This window comes from Topomyia yanbarensis, chromosome 3 (genome assembly GCF_030247195.1).
Source record: "Topomyia yanbarensis strain Yona2022 chromosome 3, ASM3024719v1, whole genome shotgun sequence".
In the NCBI taxonomy this organism is placed as follows: domain Eukaryota; kingdom Metazoa; phylum Arthropoda; class Insecta; order Diptera; family Culicidae; genus Topomyia; species Topomyia yanbarensis.
The window spans coordinates 377,917,738-377,945,634 of NC_080672.1; the positions used below are offsets into that span (position 1 = coordinate 377,917,738).

At 34.5% G+C, this 27,897-nt stretch overlaps 4 protein-coding genes across 5 annotated transcripts in view; 1 reads left to right on the forward strand and 3 right to left on the reverse strand.

Annotated features, from left to right (window-relative positions):
• On the reverse strand, positions 1-1,062 carry LOC131693339 (calphotin-like). The gene is made up of 2 exons (XM_058981072.1): positions 524-1,062; positions 1-466 (listed from the first exon to the last, which is right to left on the reverse strand). Exons 1-2 carry the CDS (start codon positions 536-538, stop codon positions 47-49), a joined length of 435 nt encoding a protein of 144 aa, XP_058837055.1. The 5' UTR covers positions 539-1,062; the 3' UTR covers positions 1-46.
• Positions 1,063-7,471: 6,409 nt separating this feature from the next.
• Positions 7,472-8,148, reverse strand: LOC131691870 (pupal cuticle protein C1B-like). Its single transcript, XM_058978546.1, has 2 exons — positions 7,999-8,148; positions 7,472-7,938 (listed from the first exon to the last, which is right to left on the reverse strand). The coding sequence occupies exons 1-2, from the start codon at positions 8,011-8,013 to the stop codon at positions 7,618-7,620; spliced, it is 336 nt and encodes a 111-aa protein (XP_058834529.1). The 5' UTR covers positions 8,014-8,148; the 3' UTR covers positions 7,472-7,617.
• Positions 8,149-15,209: 7,061 nt separating this feature from the next.
• LOC131688260 (uncharacterized) lies at positions 15,210-16,697 on the forward strand. Its single transcript, XM_058972448.1, has one exon. The coding sequence runs from the start codon at positions 15,210-15,212 to the stop codon at positions 16,695-16,697; it is 1,488 nt and encodes a 495-aa protein (XP_058828431.1).
• A 6,716-nt stretch (positions 16,698-23,413) lies between these two features.
• Positions 23,414-27,897, reverse strand: part of LOC131688150 (cuticle protein 16.5-like) — a 115,272-nt gene continuing 110,788 nt past the window's right edge. The window contains exons 1-2 of one of the 2 annotated variants that reach the window (XM_058972314.1): positions 24,001-24,057; positions 23,414-23,936 (exon numbers count right to left, since the gene is read on the reverse strand). In XM_058972314.1, coding sequence (XP_058828297.1) covers positions 23,502-23,936; positions 24,001-24,015 — 450 coding nt within the window. In that variant the 5' untranslated portion in view covers positions 24,016-24,057 and the 3' untranslated portion in view covers positions 23,414-23,501. Of the gene's footprint in view, positions 23,937-24,000; positions 24,058-27,897 lie in introns of those variants that run through there. The other variant, XM_058972315.1, reaches the window with a different exon arrangement.

Here is a 27,897-nt window from a genome sequence, read left to right on the forward strand (position 1 = left end):
AAAACTACAGAATAATCACATCAAGGTAAGTGTAAACCGATTCAGTTTACGCATACACCGAGCGATATCGAATGGTCGTCAGATAAGGCGCGGGCTTCCGCACCAACTTAGCTTTGACCACTGGAGCAGCGATTACTGCTTTGGCCGCTGGAGCAGCAGCTACCACCGCCGGGGTTGCCACGACGACCGGAGTTGCCGGTACGGCTGGAGCTGCCGTGTACACCGGATAGGTGAAAACCGCCGGCACCGGTGGTGGTGGTGGTGGAACGTAGAACGTTGGATAATGGATCGGGTAGGGGACGGGTATTGGTGCAGGCACGGGAGCTGGAACCGCTATCGGCACTATTCCATTGTAGGTCCGAGCAAAAACTTGAGAACTGTGAGCGGTGACGATTGCTGGGGCAACATGACCGTACACGTGCGGCTTGGCACTGACCACAGCCAACAGGCAGGTTGCAATGACGGGCTGAAACAAAGCTACTCTTATTAACCTTATCACTCGCTGGAAATCAACACCACTTACTATTTTCGTAAACATTATGAAATCAGCGTCTAACTAACGGGGCGAAAAAAGGAACCGCAGCGATAAACGAACAATTAATGAATAATAATCATTTATAACCGGTATTGGTTTTTATATCAGCTGCTTTGGCCAATAGACACCCTTCCAAAGGTATTCGTTTCGGTTCTTCAGGGGGCCAACAATAGTTATGGTAATCAGTTGTGGGGACCAATGTTGGTACTATGTTTTGACCTGGGCGTGCTTCACGATTTTTGGGTTTTATTTCAACTTAGGTTGCTGTAGTATACCGTAAATCGCACAAATTATGATATAACACTGAATAATGTGACATTGTAATCAGCGCGCTGGGCAGTTTGACCGGTGATGTGCAAATTTGTTTGTTTATGGTATTGGCCTGCAGGGAAGTACAACTTACGCAAAATGATTTGTATTTGTATTCCATCGGGCCTTCTGGGTATGACTGAAAACATTGCTTAAAACATCGGTGCAACAAAATAGAACAGGAACAAGGCCATCCAATTATCTCAGGTTTTGCCTGATGTTTATGCTGGAGATATGGTAACCATGTTTGATCAGAGCACCGTACATTTCATCATCAGCATCAATTGCACAATCTTTAAAAATGCTAAATACGCTAAAATAATTTTTTAGAAAATAAATTATTGAGACCACTATTTGCATCCATTGTGACTGCTTTTCTGTTCTGTTGGCCTATAATCGCCTCTATGGCGAATTTGAAAGGAATATTATAGACATGACCGTTACTTGAGTTTTGATTCCTCGTTTTGCGAAAAAACAAACGTCCACTATCTAAGAGGTTCGCTTGACACAACAAAGGCAACGCCCGTATTATTTTGATTGCGGCTGACATATTTCTTTCCACTGTTACCTTTTTTACTTTGTTTACCTTTTTTACACTTTTTACATTTTTTTTGCATTTTTCACATTTTTTACATTTTTCACATTTTTTAACTATTTTATCTTTTTTGCCTTTTTACCTTTTCTACCTCTTTTAACCTTTTCCCTTTTTTACATTTCGTACATTTTTTTACTTTTTTACTTTTTTTCCTTTTTTAAACTTTTTACATTTTTTTTGCATTATTTCCCATATTTTTTTTACATTTTTCACAATTTTTACATTTTTCATATTTTTACATTTTTTACATTCTTTGTCTTTTTACCTTTTCTGACTTTTTTTTTTAACTTTTTTGCCTTTTTACTTTTTCTACCTCATATCTTTTTACCTTTTTCTCTTTTTAAACTTTTTTGCTTTTTTATCTTTCTAGACTTTTTCATCTTTTTATCCTTTTTACCGTTTTGCCTTTTTATACCATTTTTATTTTTTACCATTTTCACATTTTTTACTGTTTTAATGTTTGTTACATTTTTTTCCATTTTAAGCATTTTTTACATTCTTTTCATTTTTTACCTTTTTTACACTTTTTACATTTTTTTTGCATTATGTTGCATTCTTCACATTTTTTTACATTTTTCACAATTTTTACATTTTTTACATTTTTACATTTTTACATTTTTTACATTCTTTGCCTTTTTACCTTTTCTAACTTTTTTTTTAACTTTTTTGCCTTTTTACTTTTTTTACCTCTTATATCTTTTTACCTTTTTCTCTTTTTAAACTTTTTTGGTTTTTTATCTTTCTAGACTTTTTTACCTTTTTATCTTTTTCACCTTTTTGCCTTTTTATACAATTTTTTTTTTACCATTTTCACATTTTTTACAGTTTTAACATTTTTTACATTTTTTTCCATTTTAAACATGTTTTACATTTTTTCATTCTTTTAATTTTTTACATTTTTTACAGGTTTTACATTTTTTTACATTTTTTACATTTTTTGCATTTTTTGCATTTTTTTGCATTTTTTGCATTTTTTGCATTTTTTGCATTTTTTGCATTTTTTGCATTTTTTGCATTTTTTATATTTTTGTTACATTTTTTACATTTTTTTCCTTTTTTACATTTTTTTCATTTTTTACATTTTTCTATTTCTTACATTTACTATATTTTTTACATTTATTACAATTTTTGCATTTTCTACATTTTTTGCTTTCTGTACATTTTTTGCATTTTTTTACATTTTTTACATTTGTTACATTTTTACATCTTTTACAATTTTTACAATTTTTATATTTTTTACATTCTTTACATTTTTTACATTTTTAATATTTTTTACATTTTTTACATTTTTATACATTTTTTACATTTTTTACATTTTTTACATTTTTTACATTTTTAACATTTTTTACATTTTTTACATTTTTTACATTTTTTACATTTTTTACATTTTTTACATTTTTTACATTTTTTACATTTTTTACATTTTTTACATTTTTTACATTTTTTACATTTTTTACATTTTTTACATTTTTTACATTTTTTACATTTTTTACATTTTTTACATTTTTTACATTTTTTGCATTTTTTACATTTTTTACATTTTTTACATTTTTTACATTTATTGCATTTTTTACATTTTTTACATTTTATTACATTTTTTGAATTTTTTACATAATTTACATTATTTACATTCTTTACATTTTTTACATTTATTACATATTTTACATTTTTTGCATTTTTTACATTTTTTACATTTTTTACATTTTTTACATTTTTTACATTTTTTACATTTTTTACATTTTTTACATTTTTTACATTTTTTACATTTTTTACATTTTTTACATTTTTCATATTTTTTACATTTTTTACATCTTTTACATTTTTTACATTTTTCGCATTTTCTACATTTTTAACTTTTTTAACATTTTCTACATTTTTTACATATTTTACTTTTTTTCCTTTTTTACATTTTTTAAATTTTTTACATTTTTTACATTTTTTACATTTTTTACATTTTTTACATTTTTCACATTTTATACATTTTTTACATTTTTTACATTTTTAACATTTTTTACATTTTTTACATTTTTTACATTTTTTACATTTTTTACATTTTTTACATTTTTTACATTTTTTACATTTTTTACATTTTTTACATTTTTTACATTTTTTACATTTTTTGCATTTTTTACATTTTTTACATTTTTTACATTTTTTAAATTTTTTACATTTATTGCATTTTTTACATTTTTTACATTTTATTACATTTTTTACATTTTTTGAATTTTTTACATAATTTACATTATTTACATTCTTTACATTTTTTACATTTATTACATATTTTACATTTTTTGCATTTTTTACATTTTTTACATTTTTTACATTTTTTACATTTTTTACATTTTTTACATTTTTTACATTTTTTACATTTTTTACATTTTTTACATTTTTTACATTTTTTACATTTTTTACATTTTTTACATTTTTTACATTTTTTACATTTTTTACATTTTTTACATTTTTTACATTTTTTACATTTTTTACATTTTTTGCATTTTTTACATCTTTTACATTTTTTACATTTTTTACTTTTTCTGCATTTTTTACATTTTTTACATTTTTTTACAGTTTTTACATTTTTTTCATCTTTTACAATTTTTATATTTTTTACATTTTTTACATTTTTTACATTTTTTACATTTTTTACATTTTTTACATTTTTTACATTTTTTACATTTTTTACATTTTTTACATTTTTTACATTTTTTACATTTTTTACATTTTTTACATTTTTTACATTTTTTACATTTTTTACATTTTTTACATTTTTTACATTTTTTGCATTTTTTACATTTTTCACATTTTTTGCATTTTTTGCATTTTTTACATTTATTACATTTTTTGCATTTTTTACATTTTCAACATTTTTTACATTTTTTGCATTTTTTATATTTTTTAAATTTTTAACATTTTTTTATATTTTTTACATTTTTACATTTTGTACAATTTTTACATATTTTTTGCATTTTTTACATTTTTTGCATTTTTTACATTTTTTACATTTTTTACATTTTTTTCCTTTGTTCACTTTCACATATTTTACATTACCTACTTTTTAAATATTTTACAATTTTTATATTTTTTTTACTTTTTTTACATTTGTTACGTTTTTTACATTTTACAATCCAATTAAAAGAGGACTTCCAAATTTTGAGTAATTTCTTCTCAAATCCAATTAAAAGTGGACTTTTCCATTTTTTGAGTAACTTTTACTCATATCTAATTAAAAAGCGACTTTTTAAAATTTTGAGTATTTTTTTCACACAAATCCAATTAAAAGAGGACTTTTCCAAATTTTGAGTAATTTCTACTCAAATCCAATTAAAAGTGGACTTTTCCAAATTTTGAGTAACTTTTACTCAAATCCAATTAAAAAGGGACTTTTTCAAATTTTGAGTAATTTTTCTCAAATCCAATTAAAAGAGAAATTTTTCAAATTTAGAGTAATTTCTACCCAAATCCAATTAAAAGTGAACTTTTCCAAATTTTGAGTAATTTTTACTCAAATCCGAATAAAAAGCGACTTTTTCGAATTTTGAGTAATTTCTACTCAAATCCAATTAAAAGAGGACTTTTCCAAATCCAATTTAAAAGAGACTTTCAAATTTTGAGTAATTTCTACTCAAATTCAATTAAAAGTGGACTTTTCCATATTTTGAGTATCTTTAACTAAAATCCAATTAAAAGTGGACTTTTTCAAATTTTGAGTAATTTCTAATTCTAATTCAAATCCAATTAAAAAGGGACTTTTTCAAATTTTGAGTAGTTTCTACTCTAATCCAATTAAAAGAGTACTTTTCCAAATTTTGAGTAACTTTTACTCAAAACCAATTAAAAAGGGACTTTTTCTAATTTTGAGTGATTTCTACTCTAATCCAATTAAAAGAGGACTTTTCCAAATTTTGTAACTTTAACTCAAATCCAATTAAAAGTGGACTTTTTCAAATTTTGAGTAATTTCTAATTCAAATTCAAATCCAATTAAAAAGGGACTTTTTCAAATTTTGAGTAATTTCTACTCTAATCCAATTAAAAGAGGACTTTTCCAAATTTTGAGTAATTTCTACTCAAATCCTATTAAAATTGGATTTTTTCAAATTCTGAATAATTTCTACTCAAATCCAATTAAAAGTGGACTTTTCCAAAATTTGAGTAACTTTTACTCAAAACCAATTAAAAAGGGACTTTTTCAAATTTTAAGTAATTTCTCCTCAAATCCAAAGGGACTTTTTCAAATTTTGAGTGATTTCAACTCAAATCCAATTAAAAGAAGACTTTTCCAAATTTTGAGTAATTTCTACTCAAATCCTATTAAAATTGAACGTTTTCAAATTTTGAGTAATTTCTACTCAAATCCAATTAAATATGGACTTTTCCAAATTTTGAGTAACTTTTACTCAAATCCAATTAAAAGGGGACTTTTTCAAATTTTGAGTAATTTCTACTCAAATCCAATTAAAAGAGAACTTTTCCAAATTTTGAGTAACTTTTACTCAAATCCTATTAAAAGGGGACTTTTTCAAATTTTGAGTAATTTCTACTCAAATCCAATTAAAAGTGAACTTTACCAAATTTCGAGTAACTTTTTCTCACATCCAATTATAAATGGACGTTTTCAAATTTTGAGTAATTTCTACTCAAATCCAATTAAAAGGGGACTTTTTCAAATTTTGAGTAATTTCTTCTGAAATCCAATTAAAAGAGAACTTTTCCAAATTTTGAGTAATTTCTACTCAAATCCAATTAAAAGTGGACTTTTCCAAATTTTGAATAATTTCTACTCAAATCCTATTGAAATTGGACTTTTTCAAATTTTGAGTAATTTCTACTCAAATCCAATTAAAAGTGGACTTTTCCAAATTTTGAGTAACTTCTACTATAATTCAGTTAAAAAGGGACTTTTCCAAATTTTGAGTTATTTCTACTCAAATCCAATTAAAAAAAGACTTTTCCAAATTTTGAATAATTTCTACTAAAATCCAATTAAAAGAGAACTTTTCCAAATTTTGAGTAACTTTTACTCAAATCCAATTAAAAGGGACTTTTTAAAATTTTGACTAATTTCTACTCAATTCCAATTAAAAGAGAACTTTTCCAAATTTTGAGTAATTTCTACTCAAATTCAATTATAAAGTGACTTTTTCAAATTTTGAGTAATATCTACTCAAATCCTATTAAAAGAGGACTTTTCCAAATTTTGAGTAATTTCTACTCAAATCCATTTACAAGTGGACTTTTTCAAATTTTGTGTAATTTCTACTCAAATCCAATTAAAATGTGACTTTTTCAAATTTTGAGTAATATCTACTCAAATCCAATAAAAAGAAGACTTTTCCATATTTTGAGTAATTTCTACACAAATCCAATTAAAGTGGGACTTTTTCAAATTTTGAGTAATTTCTCCTCAAATCATATTAAAAGAGGACTTTTCCAAATTTTGAGGTAAAATATCTCTTGCTTTTTTATCTATTTTACCTTTTTAAAAAAAATCACCAAATGGCAATTCCGAGAATTTTTACACCCATATTGTCTGTTTTCCATTGAAATTCACAAATAGTATCCCAGCACTGGAACATCCTTCTGGAAATCCGCATTCCCGGCAACCGAGCAAAGTAACCCAATTACTTTTAACAAAATCTAAAAGTGGATGAGTTCCTGAATCCAAAACACCCAAAAGTATCGAATTCGGTTAGAAATTGCCTTAATTATTGGCATTTCATTTTTGTGGATACCCGGGTACCCTCGTCGGCCTGTTACGTAGTAAAGAAAATCAGGAGCTCCTCCTGACTCCCCTCTTACTATATCAACAATATGATCAACCCAAAAGCTTGACTTAGTGAAGTTCTAAGATGTCACAAAGTTTCAATTTCCAGCTATGGATGAAACATTGGAATTTCATTCATTGAAACCCGAAAAGATACCCGCGGGTACCACGTCGGACACATAACGGTTAACACAACATAAATTGAAAAATTATTAACTTTTAAATTTATGGAACCAAAAATTTAGCAAGCTTGTTTAAAAATCGAATCCAAACAACACTTTTACATTTCTGTACAATATATTTCCATGAGTTTGTTTGTAACTTTACAGTTGACCAGAGCTAGATTGCTTCAATTCCGTTGAGAGAGTTCACATCGGTTAGTTTGTCGCAAGTGAGAAGTTCAGACGGCGGCATCCTAGTAGATGGTGTACGGGGCGACTCCGTTCCAGTTGGAATAAGTAACGGGAACTCCGGCGGAATAAGTCACTGGCACACCGGCAGAGTAAGCGACTGGACTTCCATACGAGTACGGAGTAATGGGAGAGCTGTAGGCCGTGACACCAGCAGGGGAGACGACGTTCGAGTAAGCAACGGGAGTAGCGACGGCCGAGTACGGAATGCTGCGGGTAGCAAACACGGATGGACCAACAGCACTAACCACCGGGGCAGAGTAGGAGGTAACAGCCGAAATGGCAGGGCGGGAAGCCACGGCAGCGACGGCAATTGCGAGGATGAACTGCAAGAACAAGCTGTAGTAAGATTTCGTTAATTGAAATGATCCCACAGGTATACTTACCAATTTGGCAAACATTTTGTTTCGATTTGATTGAGGTGGTTCTGCTGCCACTGGGAGAGATGTTGCTTGAGCTATTGAACGTTTGATTATGATTTTAAGACAGTCCCGATAGTTCCTTTTATATGATAACTAATGGTTCTTACGATAAGTTCCGAAACGAACTCTCATACTGTTGGGCACACATGCGTAACTTATAAATGACATTTAACCACCGAGGTGCTGACGTACAAAAAAATGCCCAGTCGTTGTTACACTTTAGATTAATGGAAGTCCCGAACGCCCGAGGAACGAACAGGATAAAGCGAAGTAGTAAAAATACTTCCCTGATACTGATCCTCGTCGTCGTCTAAAGATGATGGATTTTGGGCGAACAAAAAAATTGGCATTTAGATCAACCGGTTCAAAGTACCCCCTAAGCTAAAAGAATCGATGCCAAGCCCTAAAATAAGCCTCCGATTCCCAACCAGAACACTTCGATAGTTCTCATTTGCTTGCTAAGCGTGTCCAATTGAATCCTCAATATAATTTTTTACTATAGAATAAATGCCGGCCAGCTCCACAGGCGGTTTAGAGTGGGCCTGATATTTTGACTAATTGTACAATTCAAACGGAGGAGATCAGTGATCTCGTGATGGCGAGATTAAATAAAAAAGGTGGATTGAACCCGAAAGAAGTAATAACACAACCATCATGTATGTAAAAAAACAAAGGGAGAGCACCATGACGTTTGCTGTTTTCATTTTTTGTTACTTGTGCGATAGTGGGCGACTTCTGCTTACTTAAACAGAGCGACCTTGAAATACATCTGTAGTCTTATTTTTTGTTTGCTTTCGAAACCGGATATGTTTGGACTGTCTGGACGGGGGCGTTTTAGTTCGGTAAATGCAGGGGAATGTTGTTGATTGTTGTTCATAACTGTCCATTGGAAGAGAGAATTCGTTTAAAAAATCTTTGAAAGAAATACACTTGTTGTAGCATATAGCAAATTGACTCGATGAAATATGAAAAATGTCAAAAGAACATGACAAAAAAAAATCTGTAAGAGTTGGATCTGGAAATTTAATCTGAAAAAGTGCCTTTATTTTAATTACCATTATCCAAATGCATTCCAGTCTTTTTTTGAGGAGGATGCATACAACATAAGTTCAAAAGGGGCTTAAAACAATACAAACAATATCACATTAAATGCACTAATTACTTACCATTGTACGTATTGACTATTAAAAGTGTCATTTCAGCATTCATTGTTGTATGTTTGTAGTGTTCGACTTACTTAATAGACTGATTTGTTTATGCTTTTGTGAGCAATTATTCCATCTTTACTTTGGGCGTATGGTTTAAGGTTACATGAACCAGCAGCGACCAGTATAAAATTTTGCAATGAAATAGAAATAATTTCTAGACTATCGGTTTGTTACAAATATTATCTTTTTCGTTACTAGCTGTTTTTAATAATTGGAGCTTGGCGGGAAAGTTAATTATATTTAGAATACTAATCTCAGAACAGCATACAGTGGGAAAATTAAATTGAAATTGCTATTTCAGATTTTTAGTACGATAATACGATACGTTATCATTCTCGTTTTCACCCATATTTGTGTTGGCAGCAGGCCGAACCACTAAAAGTTTTGCTCAAGTTTGTATGTCTCTATGGATGTGAACAATTTTTTTCCAATGCGTTCATTTGACACGGAATTTATGGTAGCTTTTGCAGCTCCGCTTTTAATAGCTTAATTTATTAAGTTTATATTACTTATCTATTAATTTACGATTTTTCTTTATTGTATTGGGACTCGGGGCTATTAAGAAAGTGGCGGTAATTCGGACCCCCCTCGATATCTCAGAAAGTCGCAAGACTTTCTGACTGTCGTTCATATTCGTGGAACCTAATTCTAAAACATTAATTTTGAGAGATGAATTAGATTCTTTGTTTGTTTTTTTTTGTAGTGATGAGATACAACGTGTTTAATGTTTTTGCCATCCTCAAAACAAAAATCATTATAATGGTAAAACCGTGATTAAAGCAACAAATGAAAGTGAAAAAATAAAAGGTAAGTTTTATAAAAAAAAACCTGAGGCTGCTATTTAGTAAAATGATTTCTGTTTGGGTAAAAACATAGATACTTTAAAGACGTTCACCACTTTTGTGCGAAATGAGCGTACGGGGCTCTTCTGACCCCCTATTCCATCAACCACCGTTTAGCAGCTTGCGGCTGCACACACCATTGGGAGAGTTCTTGTCCTTGGGCCCCCATAGAACCTTATAGGCGTTATACTACTACGTGTCCTCTGTTCCATAATGGCAGCATTCAAATCCGCTCAAAATAGCGTGGAATAATCGTAGTGCTTCATGAAAGGTAGCAGACGTTTTTCATGCACTCTTTCACATAAATTTCCTTATTGACGGGCTCAGTCGCAATGAAAATATCGCCATTCAAAACACAGGTACAGGAAGCCTGCCAAACCAGATATTTCTGTGCGAGCTTCGACAGCTTCATATGCTTGAAAATATCGACCACTGTTCCTTCCGGTTGCCATTACATTGGTGACAGTTGATTTGGTCACTTTCAACGGTTTCGCTAACTTGGCGTGCAAGTAATTTGGATTCAGGCTTTGCGCGCGAAAAATTTCTCTCCTTTTGTTTGGTTGACATTTTTATAACTGAAGAGCAAATGTCAAATAGAAAAAGCATCTTTCTGCACGCAGGCAAATGAGAGATTTTCGGATTTGTTGACATCGTGGAAAGAAATGCGTCAAGTTTAGGTCGACCAAACTTTGATCGCAAATTTTAAATATCTGCGAATTTTTTAGTGGCTTTGAAAGAAGCCAATTGCATGATTTTATTCCAATCTTTGTCTGGTTGCAACTAGAAATCGTTAAAGAAACACCACATTCGGCCAAGTCGGTGCGCTACAGCATTGCCAGTCTCTGAAAATACAACTTCTCATTTGTTCGATAGTGTTACTGACTTTTTTTGGTTTCAGGGAAAACTGGTTCAGGTGATTTTTGCGAGTTCTTCATTTATATGTTTTGTGCAATATTATTGAACAACTCGTAAGTAAAACTTTTGGCAAATGGCGTGAGAAAAACAAAAAAGTAACAAACGAGTAAAAACTATTAAATAGATGAAATGGAAAAAAAACAAGAAAGCTACAAAATGAAACATAAAATAACGGAAAAAGATTAATAATACGTAAATAGTCAAAAAACTGCATGATAGAAAAAAATCTTAAACGAAGAAACATAAGAAAATGGAAAAATTAAGACAATGGAAAAAATTTAAAAAAATAAGGTACTTAACTATTTCAAGAAATAGCAAAATTGAAACAGATTAGAGTTGTCGGGACACGGTAGTTTGCCAACACGTGTTGTTTACTCCTCCGTACAAAGTGTGTTTTTAGAAGAATTCGCACAAGAAAGTGATTAAAAAAAGTAGTGCCATACTGATTGGTGCTGGATTTCACCCCACATAGTGGAGTACAGTGCAAAGTGCCGCGATCAGAGACGCAGTGACAATATCTAAAAGTGCATTGTGTGCAACAATAACATTGCTGCTACGGCAGCGTAACCCGAGTGCTGGTGTGTACAAAAAACTGAATTCGACGCAGAAGAAAAAATAAGTGCTATTTGAGAAGAAGAGAAAAAAAATTATAATTTTGTGAGTGAAACCAGTAGAAATGTCGCCGCACGGCGGCGCGAGTGGTGGTGGTCGAGCGTTCGACGAGAATAACTTTCCGGCGCTTGGCTTGATCTCGAAGCGCTCAGAAGGTCGCTTTCTCGTCATTGAGCGCAGTGATGAAGGTGAAACGCTGCAAAAAATCTCACCATTCCTCATCGACAAAGCGATTCGGAATTATTGTGGGGATGTCGCTAGCGTGAAGAGAATACGCGATGGAAAAATATTAGTGGAAACACAAACGGAAAAGCAAACTACGCTCTTGACTAAGTTGAAAACAATTACCGAAGGCATAAATATCCTCGTCAAAGAGCATAGTACCCTCAATAATTGTAAAGTAGTCATGTCTTGCCGTGAAATCTTTGACGAAGAAGACGATTTAATTTTAGAAAACCTGCGCAAGCAAAAAGTAACAAAACTTGAGCGGATCTTCAAAAAAGTAGACAACGAAAGAGTCAAAACATCCACATTCATTTTAACAATTGCATCGAAAATTATGCCCCCAGGTTGCCTTCACGAGAGTACGCGTTCGTCCATATTACCCGAGACCGTTACGATGCTTCAATTGCTTCCGCTTTGGACACGTAGCGAAGGATTGTTCAGCAAAGGAAAAAACGTGTGTCAACTGTGCCGAAAGTTTTCACGGTGAAAGCTGTAAGAGAACCTCAAAGTGCGTGAACTGCGCCAAACCGCACATGTCGACAAGTGTCTTGTGTCAGGTCTTTATTCGAGAAAACAGTATTATACAACTTAGTGTCGATAGAGGTATTTCTCGACTCGATGCCAAAAAACTCTTTGAACAGTCGAGCGAACGGAACTATGCTGAAGTAGCTGCAGCAGGAGTACGCAAATGTGCGTGCAAATGCTCTTGTGGCCTATCGACGGCTATTACAACACCGAGAGCGAAAATTCAAATGCCCCAACCAACTCCGCAAAGTATAGAAACATCCCCGAGAAGTGAATCAAAGCTAGATGATGAAACCAGTAACTTACCAGTACCTTCAACATCACAAAGCCCGAAACCTAAAAGACACAAGACAACTATCAACATCAGCAGTGATGAACAGACGAAGAAGACACAGAATCCGAACTATAACGCTACCATAAAAACAAACATCGTTATCCCAGCTCTACCAAGTAACCTCCCAAGGAAGAAACGGGGTAGACCTAGAAAAAACGAGACCCATAAGGAAGAATTTACAAGTATGGATAGTGCAGCGGACGTCAGCGAAATGGAAGTATGATCAACACCCAACCCCAAATATTATCAATGGACACAAACGACAACATAATGTACACAACGAAAGCAACACGCTCAATTATCACCTGGAATATACAAGGATTGCGCACAGGAAGACCCGAATTGACACACATCATTACAAACATCGCCCCCCTCGTAGTATGCCTTCAAGAGACAATGTGCGCTACATCCGATCAAGCTTACATCTCCGGATACAAAACTTACCATCACCAGCGAACCGGCGGAAAGCGTGCCGCTGGCGGAGTCATTATTGCGGTAAAACACGAAATGGACAGCAAAGAAATTGAAATTTTATCACCGATCGAAGCAACAGCAGTTAAGATAGGCTCACCCTTGAACATTACAATACTAAACATGTATCTACCACCTGGGAAGGATATCATACCCTCGGACCTATCAGACCTCATTTCTCAGATGCCCACCCCTCTTCTAATCGTCGGCGACGTCAATGCCCACCATCCATTGTGGGGTTCGGAGTCCATCAGCCCCCGTGGAAAAGCTCTCGAAGAATTGTTCTACGAAAAGAATCTTACCGTACTCAACACCGGAGACCACACCCACGTTAATTTCACCACTGGAACTGGATCCTGTATAGACGTGGCATGTTGCTCGTCAGAACTAGCAGGCCTAATTGACTTCACCGTTAGCGACGCCTCACATGGAAGTGACCATCTCCCAATCCTTTCTCTACCAGGACAACCACAACAACATAACACAAGACCACGCTGGAAAATTGAAGAAGCCGACTGGGTTATGTTTCAAACCACCGTACAATTTAATTGCATGCCAACAGTCGAACAACAAATAGACGAAATCACCAGTAGCATAATAAAAGCAGCGGAAACTTCAATCCCAAAGTCGTCGAAAAAACCGCGAAAAAAATCAGTACCATGGTGGAACCCGGAAGTGGCCGCGACCATTAAAGCAAGGAGGAAATCACTTCGTAAGATGAGATCAGCGGAACGAAATGGAGACGATCGGGAACACCCAGTAGAGGATTTCAGAAACACACTTAACCATGCTCGTGAGGTTGTAGCACAGGCACAGAAAGCATCTTGGCAGAGTTTCGTAGGAGGGTTCTCTGTACAAACACCAACCACAGAGATGTGGAGCTGCTTCCATCGAATACAGGGAAAAAACATATCTTGCAGTATCAACGCCATCAAAAGGAACGGCACCATAAACACAAAGGATGAAGACATCGCGGAGGCCCTGGCAGATTCTGTTTCTAGCAACAGATCGTACCACCCTGACTTCCTAGCACACAAAACGAAGATTGAGAAACAGCCGCTGAACATTCCGGAAGATGCAGATTCGGCGTACAACCAAAATTTTACCATGCATGAGCTAGAAGAGGCTTTATTTGGACTACGAGGTACCTCACCCGGACCAGACTTTGTACACAACTCTATGCTTGTAAACCTCCCCTGGGATTGTAAATTGATACTGTTGGACACGTTTAATCAACTTTGGCAACAAACAGTATATCCGTTGTGCTGGACCCAGTCGCATGTTGTTCCAATATACAAAGGAAAAGGAGAAAGAGCAAACCCAGACAGCTACCGTCCAATATTCTTGAACAGCTGCATAGGCAAAGTCTTCGAAAGGATGGTTAATAACCGACTAATGCATGTATTGGAAACGAGAGGCCTAATTCAGCAACATCAGTACGCTTTCCGGAAAGGAAAAACCACCGTCGATCACCTATCAGAACTAGAATCCACGATACGAACTGCAGAAGCACCACGCACAGGCTGTGTTTCTTGACGTGACCAAAGCATATGATACTACTTAGCGTCGGCTCATCCTGAACAGACTGCAAGCATGGAACATCGGCGGCCGAATGATGAAGTTTCTTCATCAACTGTTATCGCAGAGATCCTTTAGAGTCGTGGCAAACGGTAAGCTATCTAATGAGAGACCAATGGAAACCGGATTATGTCAAGGATCTGTACTTAGTGTCACGCTATTTCTGATTGCTATTGATACTATAGCAACCCAACTACCACCAAATGTACAGATCCTAATGTACGCAGATGATATTGTCCTTATCGCCACAGGACCAAACGCAACATCAGTGCAAGCCCTACTACAATCATCATTAGTCAGCGTGGAGAAATGGGAACGTTCAACTGGCTTTCGGATCTCAGCAGAAAAAAGTTCAACTGTTATCTTCAGAAATCCAGGAACGCGAAAACCAGCACAAAGCACCATCAAACTGAACAACCATGCAGTTCCACAGAAAAAAAAAGCCATAGGTGTTTGGGTATAATAATGGACCAATTTCTACAGTTCAAACAATATATTGAAGAAGTAGCAGCATCATGTCGTCAACGAGTTCAAGTGATTCGAAAAGTTGCGTCAAAGAACTGGGGAGGCGATAGACGGACACTCACGAAACTATACCGTGCTACGGTGCTGGAAAAAATGTTGTACGGCGCACCAATAACATCAGCTGGTAGTAATGCAGTATTGCAAAAACTCGAGACAATCCACAACTCGGGGTTGAGGGCAATATGCGGTGCCTTCCACACAAGCCCAATATCAAGTATCCAAGCAAAAGTTGGTATTCCGAGCCTTAGAACACTGCTTGATCAGAGGACAGCTATATTCGCCGCAAGACGATTGGCAAGCGTACCAGATTTGGAGATTCCAAATGATGCAGAGACGTCGGCGCATGAAAACAGCAGTACAGACAGCAATAGTTCTGGAGAACTTTGGAATTCAATCCCAGTGCGCCCGACGGCCACAGCTACCGCAAGAGGAAAAGAGATCCTGAGTAGTTTGCAAATACAGATCCCCACACTACATCGATTCATATTACCAACCAGTGCACCATGGGAGCGAATTGCGCCATCCGTTGATAAAAGCCTTTTGCAAGCAGTGCGGAACGGAGCAACAGTTGCTGAACTAGTGCGAACGTTCCTTTCCAGACGAGCAACTAAATATAGACATTACAGTGCAGTATACACAGACGGCTCGAAGCAGGCAAGTAGGTGTGGATATGGAGTGGTCTGTGGGGACATGGTCATCCGCAGAAGAATCAACGGTATGTGCAGTATATTTGACGCTGATAGCCAAGCCATCAAAAAAGCCTTACAATGGATATCGCATCAACGAACAGGAGCGTACATGATCTGTACCGACTCTTTAAGTGCAATAACGGCTCTAGATAGACGAAAAATTACATCCAAATGGAAAGATGAGACTGTCAAACTCTACAAGCAAATAACTACACAAGGAACAGCTGTTACTTTCTTCTGGGTCCCAGGTCATGTTGGCATACACGGGAACGAGAGAGAAGATCGCGAAGCGAAGAGATCATTGCAGGAACAACTAACACAAGAACCACTGAGCTTTGATGACTTCAAAACGATCATCAAAACACGAACCTTGTGGACTTGGAATTCTACTTGGTTGTCTACAAGATCCAAAATGGCCGAAGTCAAAAATTCTGTCCTTCCATACTCGGAAGCTTTTACTGCTGTTCGAAAAGAAGACGTCATCTTAGCTCGGCTAAGGATAGGCCACATACAAATCACACACTGTTACTTGCTGGAGAGAAAGGAACCCCCGCATTGCACCATGTGCGATGCACCATTAAGCGTGAAACACATACTCACCGAGTGCCAAGGACTGGAAACCGAGAGAAGACACGCAGGACTGACCAACAGCATACGCGAATCGCTCGCCGACGATATCAATAGGGCACAAAAAGTTTTGAAATTCCTAAAAAATATCAAACTCTTCAACTGTATATAGAAGTAAGGTTAGGAAGCAACCATGACATGTACTGAACCTTGCAAATTTCATATTCTTAAAGGACCTGAAAGACATTAGTTAAAAGGTTCTAAATAAACCGTACAAAAAAAAAATTGAAACAATCAAATTAAACGAAAGAAATGAAATTAGATGAAAGAAATTAGATAAACATTGAGTAAGTAACAAAATGAAAACAAAACCTCATGAACATGGAAGGCAGTATAATTGGCAAAAGAAAGAAAAATGAATGCAACAAATAATATACAAACAAGACAACAATAAACAAATATTGAAATGAACAAAATGGATCCATTGAGTTAAACGTAAAAATAAAAACTATATAAAATGTTTGAAATGAAAAATATAGTAGCAAATTTAAAAAATTAAAAGAATGAAAACAAAAGAATGGGAAAATGTTAAAAATGTTTTAGAATAGAAGAAATGATAATGTACAAGAATGGAATAAAAGTATAAAAATAAAATAACTGCGAAAAATCTAAAAATGCCCGTTATTTTTTTAAAGAAATAAAAATAAATGGGAATAATTCGACGGAATGGATTGAAGAAAAAATAGAAAACAGGAACAAGTGGAAATAGCCCAAAAACAGACAATAGTGAAATCATAGAACACATGTAGAATCAAAATGGTTTAAATGGGTAAAAATGAAAATCCTAGAAGAAATTAAATTCAGTAATATAACCACAAAGAAAAACAAGAGAAATCTTAAAAAATAATGGGTTAAATATAAATAAATCTACATAAAGCGAAAGTGGGAAAAAATTGAAAAATGATGAAATATAAAACTAAAACATTCAAAAAGCAAAGAGCATATCAAAATAATAGGAAAAATATTCAAATGAAAGAAAAAACAAAATAGAAAATCTGGAATTCAAAATTGTTTAAATGAGTAAAAAAGGAAAATGCTAAAGGAAATTGAACATACGAGTAACATAAATGGGAGAACATTGAAAAAATTTCATACCAAAGAAAAGCATATATTTCAAATCTGATAAATGGAGAACAGAAAATTTCACAATGCAAAACAAATAAAACAAAAAGAAAATAGAAAAGAATAGAAATAAAAAAAAAATATTGCGAAAATGAGAGAAACCTAAAATGAAAAAAGGCGGATAGAGAAATACTAAAACAAATTAATTGGAAGATATGAAGAAATACAAAGAAATAATAAAAAATAAAAGTTTAGTTAAATAAATTAAATAAATTTAATGAAATCAGTTAAAGAAACAAATTCAAAAGAAACGATAGATAAAATTAAAAAAACGTGAAAAGATGAAAAGAATTAAAAAAGGGCAAATAAAATACAAGTGCAAAAACTGGGACAAATTTCAACAGGGATTGGATTGGTAAACATAGAAAAACGAAAATATGGGGCAAAATATACAAAAAAAGTTAAATAAAATTGAATGCAGAAAATAGAAAGAATGCAAAACCTAGATGAAATGGAAAAAGAAACAGAAAAAGCACCCAAGTAGCAATTGCAACTTGTTGAAAGTTTTAAATGTTGCACAACTGCTACACAATATTTTTTATTGTTGGATATATTTGAAAAGAATTTCTACGGGTTTTTAAACTGATTCTGCAACTATGTAACTATAGAGCTGGCCAATTGTGTTAAGTATGCAAACATCAATAACAGTTGTGAAACTAATCAGAAACTTTGTTAACTTGCACAAACAGTCTAACAAGTTGCAAATGCCTCTTTGTTTGCAATTCCACCCTAAAACAGAACTGTCCAACTAACCAGTACTCGACAAATGGCACAGCTATTGTTTTCATTATTTTGCTGCAATTAGGAACATGTTACACAACATACAAACAAAGTGCGCTTTTTCCATAACATAGTTATTACCAAGAGAGTTTCAAATACTATACAGTAACAAAGCGTGCTACTTGGGCAAATATGAAATGAGAGAAAAATGGAAGTTTCTTTAAAATGAGAAAGTCAGTTAAAGATGGCAAAAACTTTCGGGTTGGCGTATTTAAATGAAAATGGCTTTTTCCCAAAAATCCTTTTTTAATTAAGAAGTTTGCGGTGATCACGATTGAAGACCAACTAAAATCTCAAAACTCAAAATATTCCATTAGTATAAATGAGTATGCTACGTACCTTAACGATTAGTTGATTTAATAATATTTTTTCCCTGCATTTGATAACGTTTTTTCTAAAAAATTGATGTTTTCAATTCTAGAAAAAAAAAAGAAATCGTCAAGGTACGAAAAAAATTAATTATGATCGATTGAAAAAGAATTGAGGAAAATAGGTTGAGTGGTTTCGACATTTCGAGATAATTAAGTTAAGAATTTCGATTTTTTGAAATATAAAAAGGTTAATTAAAGTATCTTAAATTTTTTAAATTCACTTTTTCATTTAGTTCATTTTATTTATTCTATTAATTTATTCATTTTATCAATTTCATAAATTTCATTAATTTCATGCATTTTATAAATTTCATGCAGTTTGTTCATATTGTTCATGTTGTTCTTGTTTTTTTTGTTAGGGGAAACTTTGCCACTACAACCACTATTAAGGATATCTTTTGGGGCTGCCTCTGTTTGCTCTACATGTTACAAATTACCCGAATCCAATGTAGTTGGAAGCGAGTTGTTTGTTTGACTACATGTGTCGTTCCAACCGAGTAGTACTTTATTAATGTAGCTAAGGATCCGTTTGGGACAGGTAGGCCATACCTCGTGAGGCATCATAAGATGCCTTCCGAAGTATCGCTCCCTTCGAAGAAATAGTACTGCACAATGGCAGAGAATATCTTCCGAGCTCTCGGGCTCGTAGTTACAGACTCGACCAATGTTACCTTGACTATTGTCAAATTTTTTTCAGATGCAGGACAATGTAGGGGAATTGTGGGAAAAACCGACACTGTGGGTAAAACCGACACCCCACAACTTTTCCTAGAAATCAAATTTTTATTCATTTCATAATGATACAATATTATTGGTACGTTTATTTAGAGCATTTGAAGAAAAATTGGATTTACGTTAGTGCGCCGAATGTCATAAAAATTAACAAAACATTCTACAGCAGCGTTCATACTCGTCTGGATGTAAAATTTCGTTGGTAGATTTTAAGGTTTTAACCGAACGAAAGCTTTTCAAATCACCCCATTTTTCAGTACCTATTATTATCGGCCTGTCCTATGATCAACTAGGTGAATTGAAGACGAGTTTGAAAAATTCAATATTTTTAATAGCTTTTATAAAAAAATGTGCGCTGTTGGGGTAAAACCGACACCCTATGGTTAGGGTAAAACCGACACCCTGTTAAGATGGTTGTGTATAGTTGCGATTCATTTCAAAATACTGGGGATCTTTGTGACACTTCAATTAGCCTATTAGAACACTATAGTATTAGCAGAAACACACAGAAATACTTTTATTGTGTTTATTTCTTGTAAGTCTCTTTAAAAATCAAAAATTGGAATTTTTGCTTATCTGATTCTAACGAAGCTTTTGCTATTTCTGCAAAAAGGTCATCAAACCGAATTTATAGTGTTCTCTTGGTTTGTCATAGACGAATTTTATCACAATGAGACAATGATCTTATGTATACTCCAATAGATCGTTGATGATCAGAGTCCGAAAAATCAAATCTGAAAAAGATAGTTTTACTAAGAAGTGTGTGTGTGTCACTTATAAGTGAATGAATCCAATTAGCAGAACGTAGAACACCTGAAAATCTTCTCTTATGAAATAAAATGACACTGGAGGTTACAATGATGTGCGCAAGGATTATTTGGAAATACTCATATCTATAAATAATCCTATAGCATAAAATACTCTTATTTATAGTACTACGCTTTCGAACTTTCTTCCCCTCACTACATGATGAAGCAATAAAAAGCACATATTTGCATCATACATACTCACACTTTATTAATCACGCATATATCTCATGTTTAATAAAGATAAAGATTTTAATAAAGTGGAGAGAAAATAAATTAAAGGGGGTGTCGATCTTACCCCTATGGGGTGTCGGTTTTACCCGCAGTGCTTACAAAAAGTCACTTTGTTTTCCAAGTTTTACAACCAATAATTTTTAATGAAATTAATTTTTTGAAGCGCTGAAAAAATTAAGTCTTGTTAAGAATTTTCTGATGAAGAATTCTGCTTAAAAATTATAATTTTAATGGTTTTGTGGCAACTTAGAAAAAGTGTTAAGCTTAAGGTGTCGGTTTTAACCATAATTCCCCTACCGTAAATAAACATTTGATTATATGTAAATCTTTTCGTTTTAGTCCCATTAGCTTTTTGGCTCTCGATGTATCTGGATGTATGAATTTCTTAGCTTGTCGAGCGTCTTTTACGTTACGCCAGTCGTTTAGTAGTTGGTCCCTTTCCCAAGCCGAAAGTTGTAGTTGGATTGCACAGGTAGATATACCAAGAAATGGTTCTGGTCCAACAAACATGTTTGATGAACCACGCTTGGCTAATTCATCGGCCACTTCGTTACCATCGATTCCTTGGTTGCCAGGTACCCAGAATATCATTACTTTATTCCGAGTTGCCAGTTGTTGTAAAGATGTGATGCACTCCCAAACCAGTTTGGACTCACATTTCGACGACCTTAATGCCAACAGTGCTGCTTGGCTGTCCGAGAAGATTGCGATTTTTTCATGTCTGTAGTTTTGTTTCCTACAGACCTCCGAGCAGGTGTATATTGCATATACCTCTGCCTGGAAAACTGTAGGCCACTTTCCCATTGATATCGCTTCTTTAATTCTTGATCCGTAGACTCCCGAGCCTCACCCAGTTTAGAACCTTCCGTATAGGATGATATTGTATCTGGAGGTAATATGGGACCCCCTGCATCCCATATCTGACGATCCACTATGTGGATCTCATATGAGATATCGAAGTTCGGTTGTTCATGTTGTTCATTTTGTTAATTTCGTTCATTTCGTTCATTTCGTTCATTTCGTTCATTTCGTTCATTTCGTTCATTTCGTTCATTTCGTTCATTTCGTTCATTTCGTTCATTTCGTTCATTTCGTTCATTTCGTTCATTTCGTTCATTTCGTTCATTTCGTTCAGTTCGTTCAGTTCGTTCAGTTCGTTCAGTTCGTTCAGTTCGTTCAGTTCGTTCAGTTCGTTCAGTTCGTTCAGTTCGTTCAGTTCGTTCAGTTCGTTCAGTTCGTTCAGTTCGTTCAGTTCGTTCAGTTCGTTCAGTTCGTTCAGTTCGTTCAGTTCGTTCAGTTCGTTCAGTTCGTTCAGTTCGTTCAGTTCGTTCAGTTCGTTCAGTTCGTTCAGTTCGTTCAGTTCGTTCAGTTCGTTCAGTTCGTTCAGTTCGTTCAGTTCGTTCAGTTCGTTCAGTTCGTTCAGTTCGTTCAGTTCGTTCAGTTCGTTCAGTTCGTTCAGTTCGTTCAGTTCGTTCAGTTCGTTCAGTTCGTTCAGTTCGTTCAGTTCGTTCAGTTCGTTCAGTTCGTTCAGTTCGTTCAGTTCGTTCAGTTCGTTCAGTTCGTTCAGTTCGTTCAGTTCGTTCAGTTCGTTCAGTTCGTTCAGTTCGTTCAGTTCGTTCAGTTCGTTCAGTTCGTTCAGTTCGTTCAGTTCGTTCAGTTCGTTCAGTTCGTTCAGTTCGTTCAGTTCGTTCAGTTCGTTCAGTTCGTTCAGTTCGTTCAGTTCGTTCAGTTCGTTCAGTTCGTTCAGTTCGTTCAGTTCGTTCAGTTCGTTCAGTTCGTTCAGTTCGTTCAGTTCGTTCAGTTCGTTCAGTTCGTTCAGTTCGTTCAGTTCGTTCAGTTCGTTCAGTTCGTTCATTTCGTTCATTTCGTTCATTTCGTTCAGTTCGTTCATTTCGTTTATTTCGTTCATTTCGTTCATTTCGTTCATTTCGTTCATTTCGTTCATTTCGTTCATTTCGTTCATTTCGTTCATTTCGTTCATTTCGTTCATTTCGTTAATTTCGTTAATTTCGTTAATTTCGTTCATTTCGTTCATTTCGTTCATTTCGTTCATTTCGTTCATTTCGTTCATTTCGTTCATTTCGTTCATTTCGTTCATTTCGTTCATTTCGTTCATTTCGTTCATTTCGTTCATTTCGTTCATTTCGTTCATTTTGTTCATTTTGCTCATTTTGTTCATTTTGTTCATTTTGTTCATTTTGTTCATTTTGTTCATTTTGTTAATTTTGTTAATTTTGTTAATTTTGTTAATTTTGTTCATTTGGTTCATTTGGTTCATTTTGTCATTTTGTTCATTTTATTCATTTTATTCATTATCATTTGACAATGCAACAAAAACTTCAACAGCCATGTTAATCCATGTGGGTTCGCAGCAACGTAAGCTGTGTACGCCTTCAATCGGTTGTTTGAAATCCGTACGCGGCGACGTTCGACGTGGAATGATTTAGTTGCAAATGGCGGGTCATTTTTTCTCCTTCTATTTTTTCCTTCTAATAAAAAGGAAATTTAGTAGACCTTTATTTTTCATGTTGTTATAAACAACTCATAAACATTTAAACGAAGATTATACTTTTCGGATCGGAAAAAAATCACGATGAATCTGTATCAGTTGACAATGCCTTGAGATCCATCTGGATTTAATTTTTTAATGGCATATATTAGCGGATCCATGTTCGGATCCATTCCAAGGAAATTGAAATATTACCTATTTCGGGCGGCCTACTCTTCTATAAAAATAATTCGGACGAACGAAACAATAAATGTGCGTCATTTTTTCCATAATTTATTTTTTTATCAAACTATCTCAATAGTAAAATCACAAGTCTTGTTGTTTCAGGATCCACACAAACGTATTGGTAATATTGGGCTCATTTACAGCAGATAAGACGACCGATAAGCGGACAGTGCCGGCGCTGCGTAGGCAGCATACGGTGCTGCGTATTGAGCGGCATAAGGAGCAGCATACGGGGCAGCAGCATAAGCGGCATACGGAGCAGCTACGGCACGTGCTACAGGAGCAGCCGAATAAGCCAGAGGAGCAGCAACAGGGGCACCATATGTCAGGTGTGGTGCTACAGCTGGAGCAGAGTAAGCCAATGGAGCAGCAACGGGAGCGGCGAATGGTGTGGCAACTGCGGCAGTGTAGGCCACAGGAGCAATTCCATTGTAATTACGAGACACCACCTGTGAGCTCTGAGCCGTTGCGAATGCTGGTCCTGCTGCGGCGACAATCGGAGCAGTATAAGCTAGGGACGCCAGTCCTGGTTTGGCGCAAACAGAAGAAATGACCAATGCGGCGATGCAAATCTGAAGGAGAAATGAATTGTTATTAGCTGATAGAATGGTGTACTTTTAAATCGTAGTTTCTAACCAGTTTGGTGAACATTTTGAAAGTGGAAATGGGCTACTGTTTACCAATTGAAACTTGTGATTGAACTATAATTCAATTTGGATCAATTCCAACTTTTATATGATTAAAAACTTTCTGTTTCACTTGTATAAATTCACCCCTTCTTATCAACACGGTCCAATGCATTGGACAGAATGCCTTCATTGGCTAATGACTCAGAAGGTGGATCGGAAAGGTGCATCATACATCACTCCATCGGCTATGGTGACAATGTACTGTGATTTTTTTCTGGATCGTGATTTAAATTCAAATCACACCTCCGAAAAGCAACTCATCCATTAAACCTGCCCGTCGTTAACGTTTGACTAGAATTTATACGGGTTGAAATATTACTTTCGTTACCGCTTGGTTTCGTAATTGTGGTACTCATTTTAATAAATTAAATTCACTTTCAGCTCAGAAACGGCCATAAATCGTTTGCATAGATCACTTACAGTGTATCCGTTGCTGCAATAAGAAATGCTAACCAAGCATTTCATGGGGTTTACGTACAATTCTTATTCTTTTTTTACATATATACTGTCTTGCTAGGTTAACGATTTTCACAGACAATCTAATTCATTAAATTGTTTCTACAATTTTTAAACACGGGCGAGCATTGCGTGAATGATAAAACGATAACCTTGTTTGCAATTCCCCTGGATTCGTTCCACCACTTTCACTAACCTGATTAGAGATACAATCCCAACGAACAAAAACATGACAAGTGCATTTAAACATATAAGGTAGGTAGATAAGCTAGTTTTGGTAAAGGCACCAGTAACAGTGCAATAGATGTTTTAACGAATATTATCGGTATCGTGGAGTTACAGTTTTTTTGGCCTTGATTATTCAGACTGCAAAATCTTTGGTTAGAAAACGATAATTCGTACAGATAAACTGTTGGTTGCATAACTTTAGGCGATTTTACAGCACAACTTTGTAATGTTCTGAAACACAAAAAAAATACCATTTTTGGTCTAAAATAGGCGAAAATTATGATTACAGTAGATAGGCCAAAGTGCCTATTTTCACCATACTAAGGAGGGTGCCTCACTAATTCATTAATTACTCGACCTACAATCAATGCACAGTGGGCAAAAAGCGACCCCCAGACCCACTTCATTAGTCATAATTTATATATGAATCAAAAGTTTCGGAATTCACACGCAACTGGTTTGGTCCACTGCACACATCTGCGGCCGGAGTCACGCTTTAGTATCCGAAAAATTCCTGGTATTAGGGTAAAGTAGCAAAACTGCCAAAATATTCGCCTTTGTTCATTTTTATTTCAATTTCCAGGCGCTAATTATCACGAAAGGATAAAATTTTTGTTCGAAGATGTTATTTATGGAATTTGGGGGAGTGTGGTAATAGGAGAGTGAGCGTATTTGGGTATCTTCGTGAGGAACAAACTAAATTTGGAGTAATTTGATTTTTTTTCGGATAGTATTTAATAAACGAGTATTTCGTCGCTGCTATTTTACAGTAGTAGAGTGTTTTCACATTAGAGTGTCGTGTTTTTGTCTTTTAACCCTAGAACGTTGCACTTTCGTTTTCCGCCCTAGAACGTTGCACTGGGGTATAAATGTATCCCACGCGTTTGATCCCAATTTTCGCAGGTAAAAATGCAAACAAAAGAAATGCATAATAGGGGAATTATGGTTAAAACCGACACCTTAAGCTTAACAATTTTTCTAAGTTGCCACAAAACCAATAAAATTATAATTTTTATGCAGAATTCTTCTTCAGAAAATTCTTAACAAGACTTAATTTTTTCAGCGCTTCAAAAAATTAATTTCATTAAAAATTATTGGTTGTAAAACTTGGAAAAAAGTGACTTTTTGTAGGCACTGCGGGTAAATCCGACACCCTATAGGGGTAAGATCGACACCCCCTTTAATTTATTTTCTCTCGACTTTATTAAAATCTTTATCTTTATTAAAAATGAGATATATGCGTGAATAATAAAGTGTGAGTATGTATGATACAAATATGTGCTTTTTATTGCTTCATCATGTAGTGAGGGGAAGAAAGTTCGAAAGCGTAGTACTATAAATAAGAGTATTTTATGCTATAGGATTATTTTTTGATGAATATTTCCAAATAATCCTTGCGCACATCATTGCAACCTCCAGTGTCATATTATTTCGTAAGAGAAGATTTGCAAGCGTTCTACGTTCTGCTAATTGGATTCATTCACTTATAAGTGACACACACACTTCTTAGTAAAACTATCTTTTTCAGATTTGCTTTTTCGGACTCTGATCATCAACGATCTATTGGGGTATACATAAGATCATTGTCTCATTGTGATAAAGTTCGTCTATGACAAACCACGAGAACACTAGAAATTCGGTTTGATGAGCTTTTTGCAGAAATAGCAACAGCTTCGATAGAATCAGATAAGCAAAAATTCCAATTTTTGATTTTTAAAGAGACTTACAAGAAATAAACACAATAAAAGTATTTCTGTGCATTTCTGTTGATACTATAGTGTTCTAATAGGCTAATTGAAGTGCCCCAAAGATCCCCAGTATTTTGAAATGAATCGCAAGTATACACAACCATCTTAACAACGTGTCGGTTTTACCCTAACCATAGGGTGTCGGTTTTACCCCAACATCGCACATTTTTTTATAAAAGCGATTAAAAATATTGAATTTCTCAAACTCGTCTTCAATGCACCTAGTTGATCATAGGACAGGCCGATAATAATAGGTACTGAAAAATGTGGTGATTTGAAAAGCTTTCGTTCGGTTAAAACCTTAAAATCTACCAACGAAATTTAACATCCAGACGAGTATGAAAGCTGCTTTCGTATGTTTTGTTTATTTTTATGACATACGGCGTACTAACGTAAATCCAATTTTTCTTCAAATGCTCTAAATAAACGTACTAATAATAATGTATCATTATGAAATGAATAAAAAATTGATTTCTAGGAAATGTCGTGGGGTGTCGGTTTTACCCACAATTCCCCTACATCATTTTCTACGTTTTTTAATTGCAAAAACAGGTGTGTAAGTGAAAGTAAGGAATTTATTGAATCAATAATACATAAACTGGTTTGAACAAAATAAAAAGTGAAAAAACGCTGACTTTTCTCACAAAAATTACTATAATTTTGCGAATTTTCAACCGATTTGAAAAAAAAATTAAATGATTCTAAAAGTTGAAAGAATGATCTTGATACGGTATAAAATGGTAGTTCGATATTTTTGAAAAACTGCAATTATTTTGAAGAGTGAAAGTTCGAAAATCGGGTTTTGGAAAATACCACGAAATGGGGTGGAAATTGAAATGAAAAAATATTTCTGACCAGTAATACATTGGTAACACGCAACGTTACTATTACAGCTGTTATTGTGCGCAAATTATACTTATCGATCGCAAGTATAATCGCTTTGAAAAACTATAAAAAATAACAATAAAACAATAAAAGTCAACAATAATGAGAACGATTTTTGTTCCGCTTCAAAATTAATTGTTACTGCCGTAGTAAAACAACCAGTATTTAAACTGGTATTTTCACGAATCACATTTCTACTGACAGCACGAAACCTGACGAAACACTAACGGCAACCGTACACTGGGGTACAAATGTATCCCACGCCAACTTTGATGTCTGCTTCCACGAAGGCTATAAGCCAACTGGCTATACCATCTTTTCCTACTCTTACTAGGAACTCTAGATTGAATTATGGTTGAGGTCCCAGGTCGGTAAATGCCGAATTCTCCTCTTCACACGGCTCCAAAGCAGGCGTTAGGTACATTTGTACCCCAGTGCAACGTTCAAGGGTTAACTAAAGACAGCACACGTGGGTAAATTGAATAACGTAAGAGCATTATTATTATTAATATTATTATTATTATTAT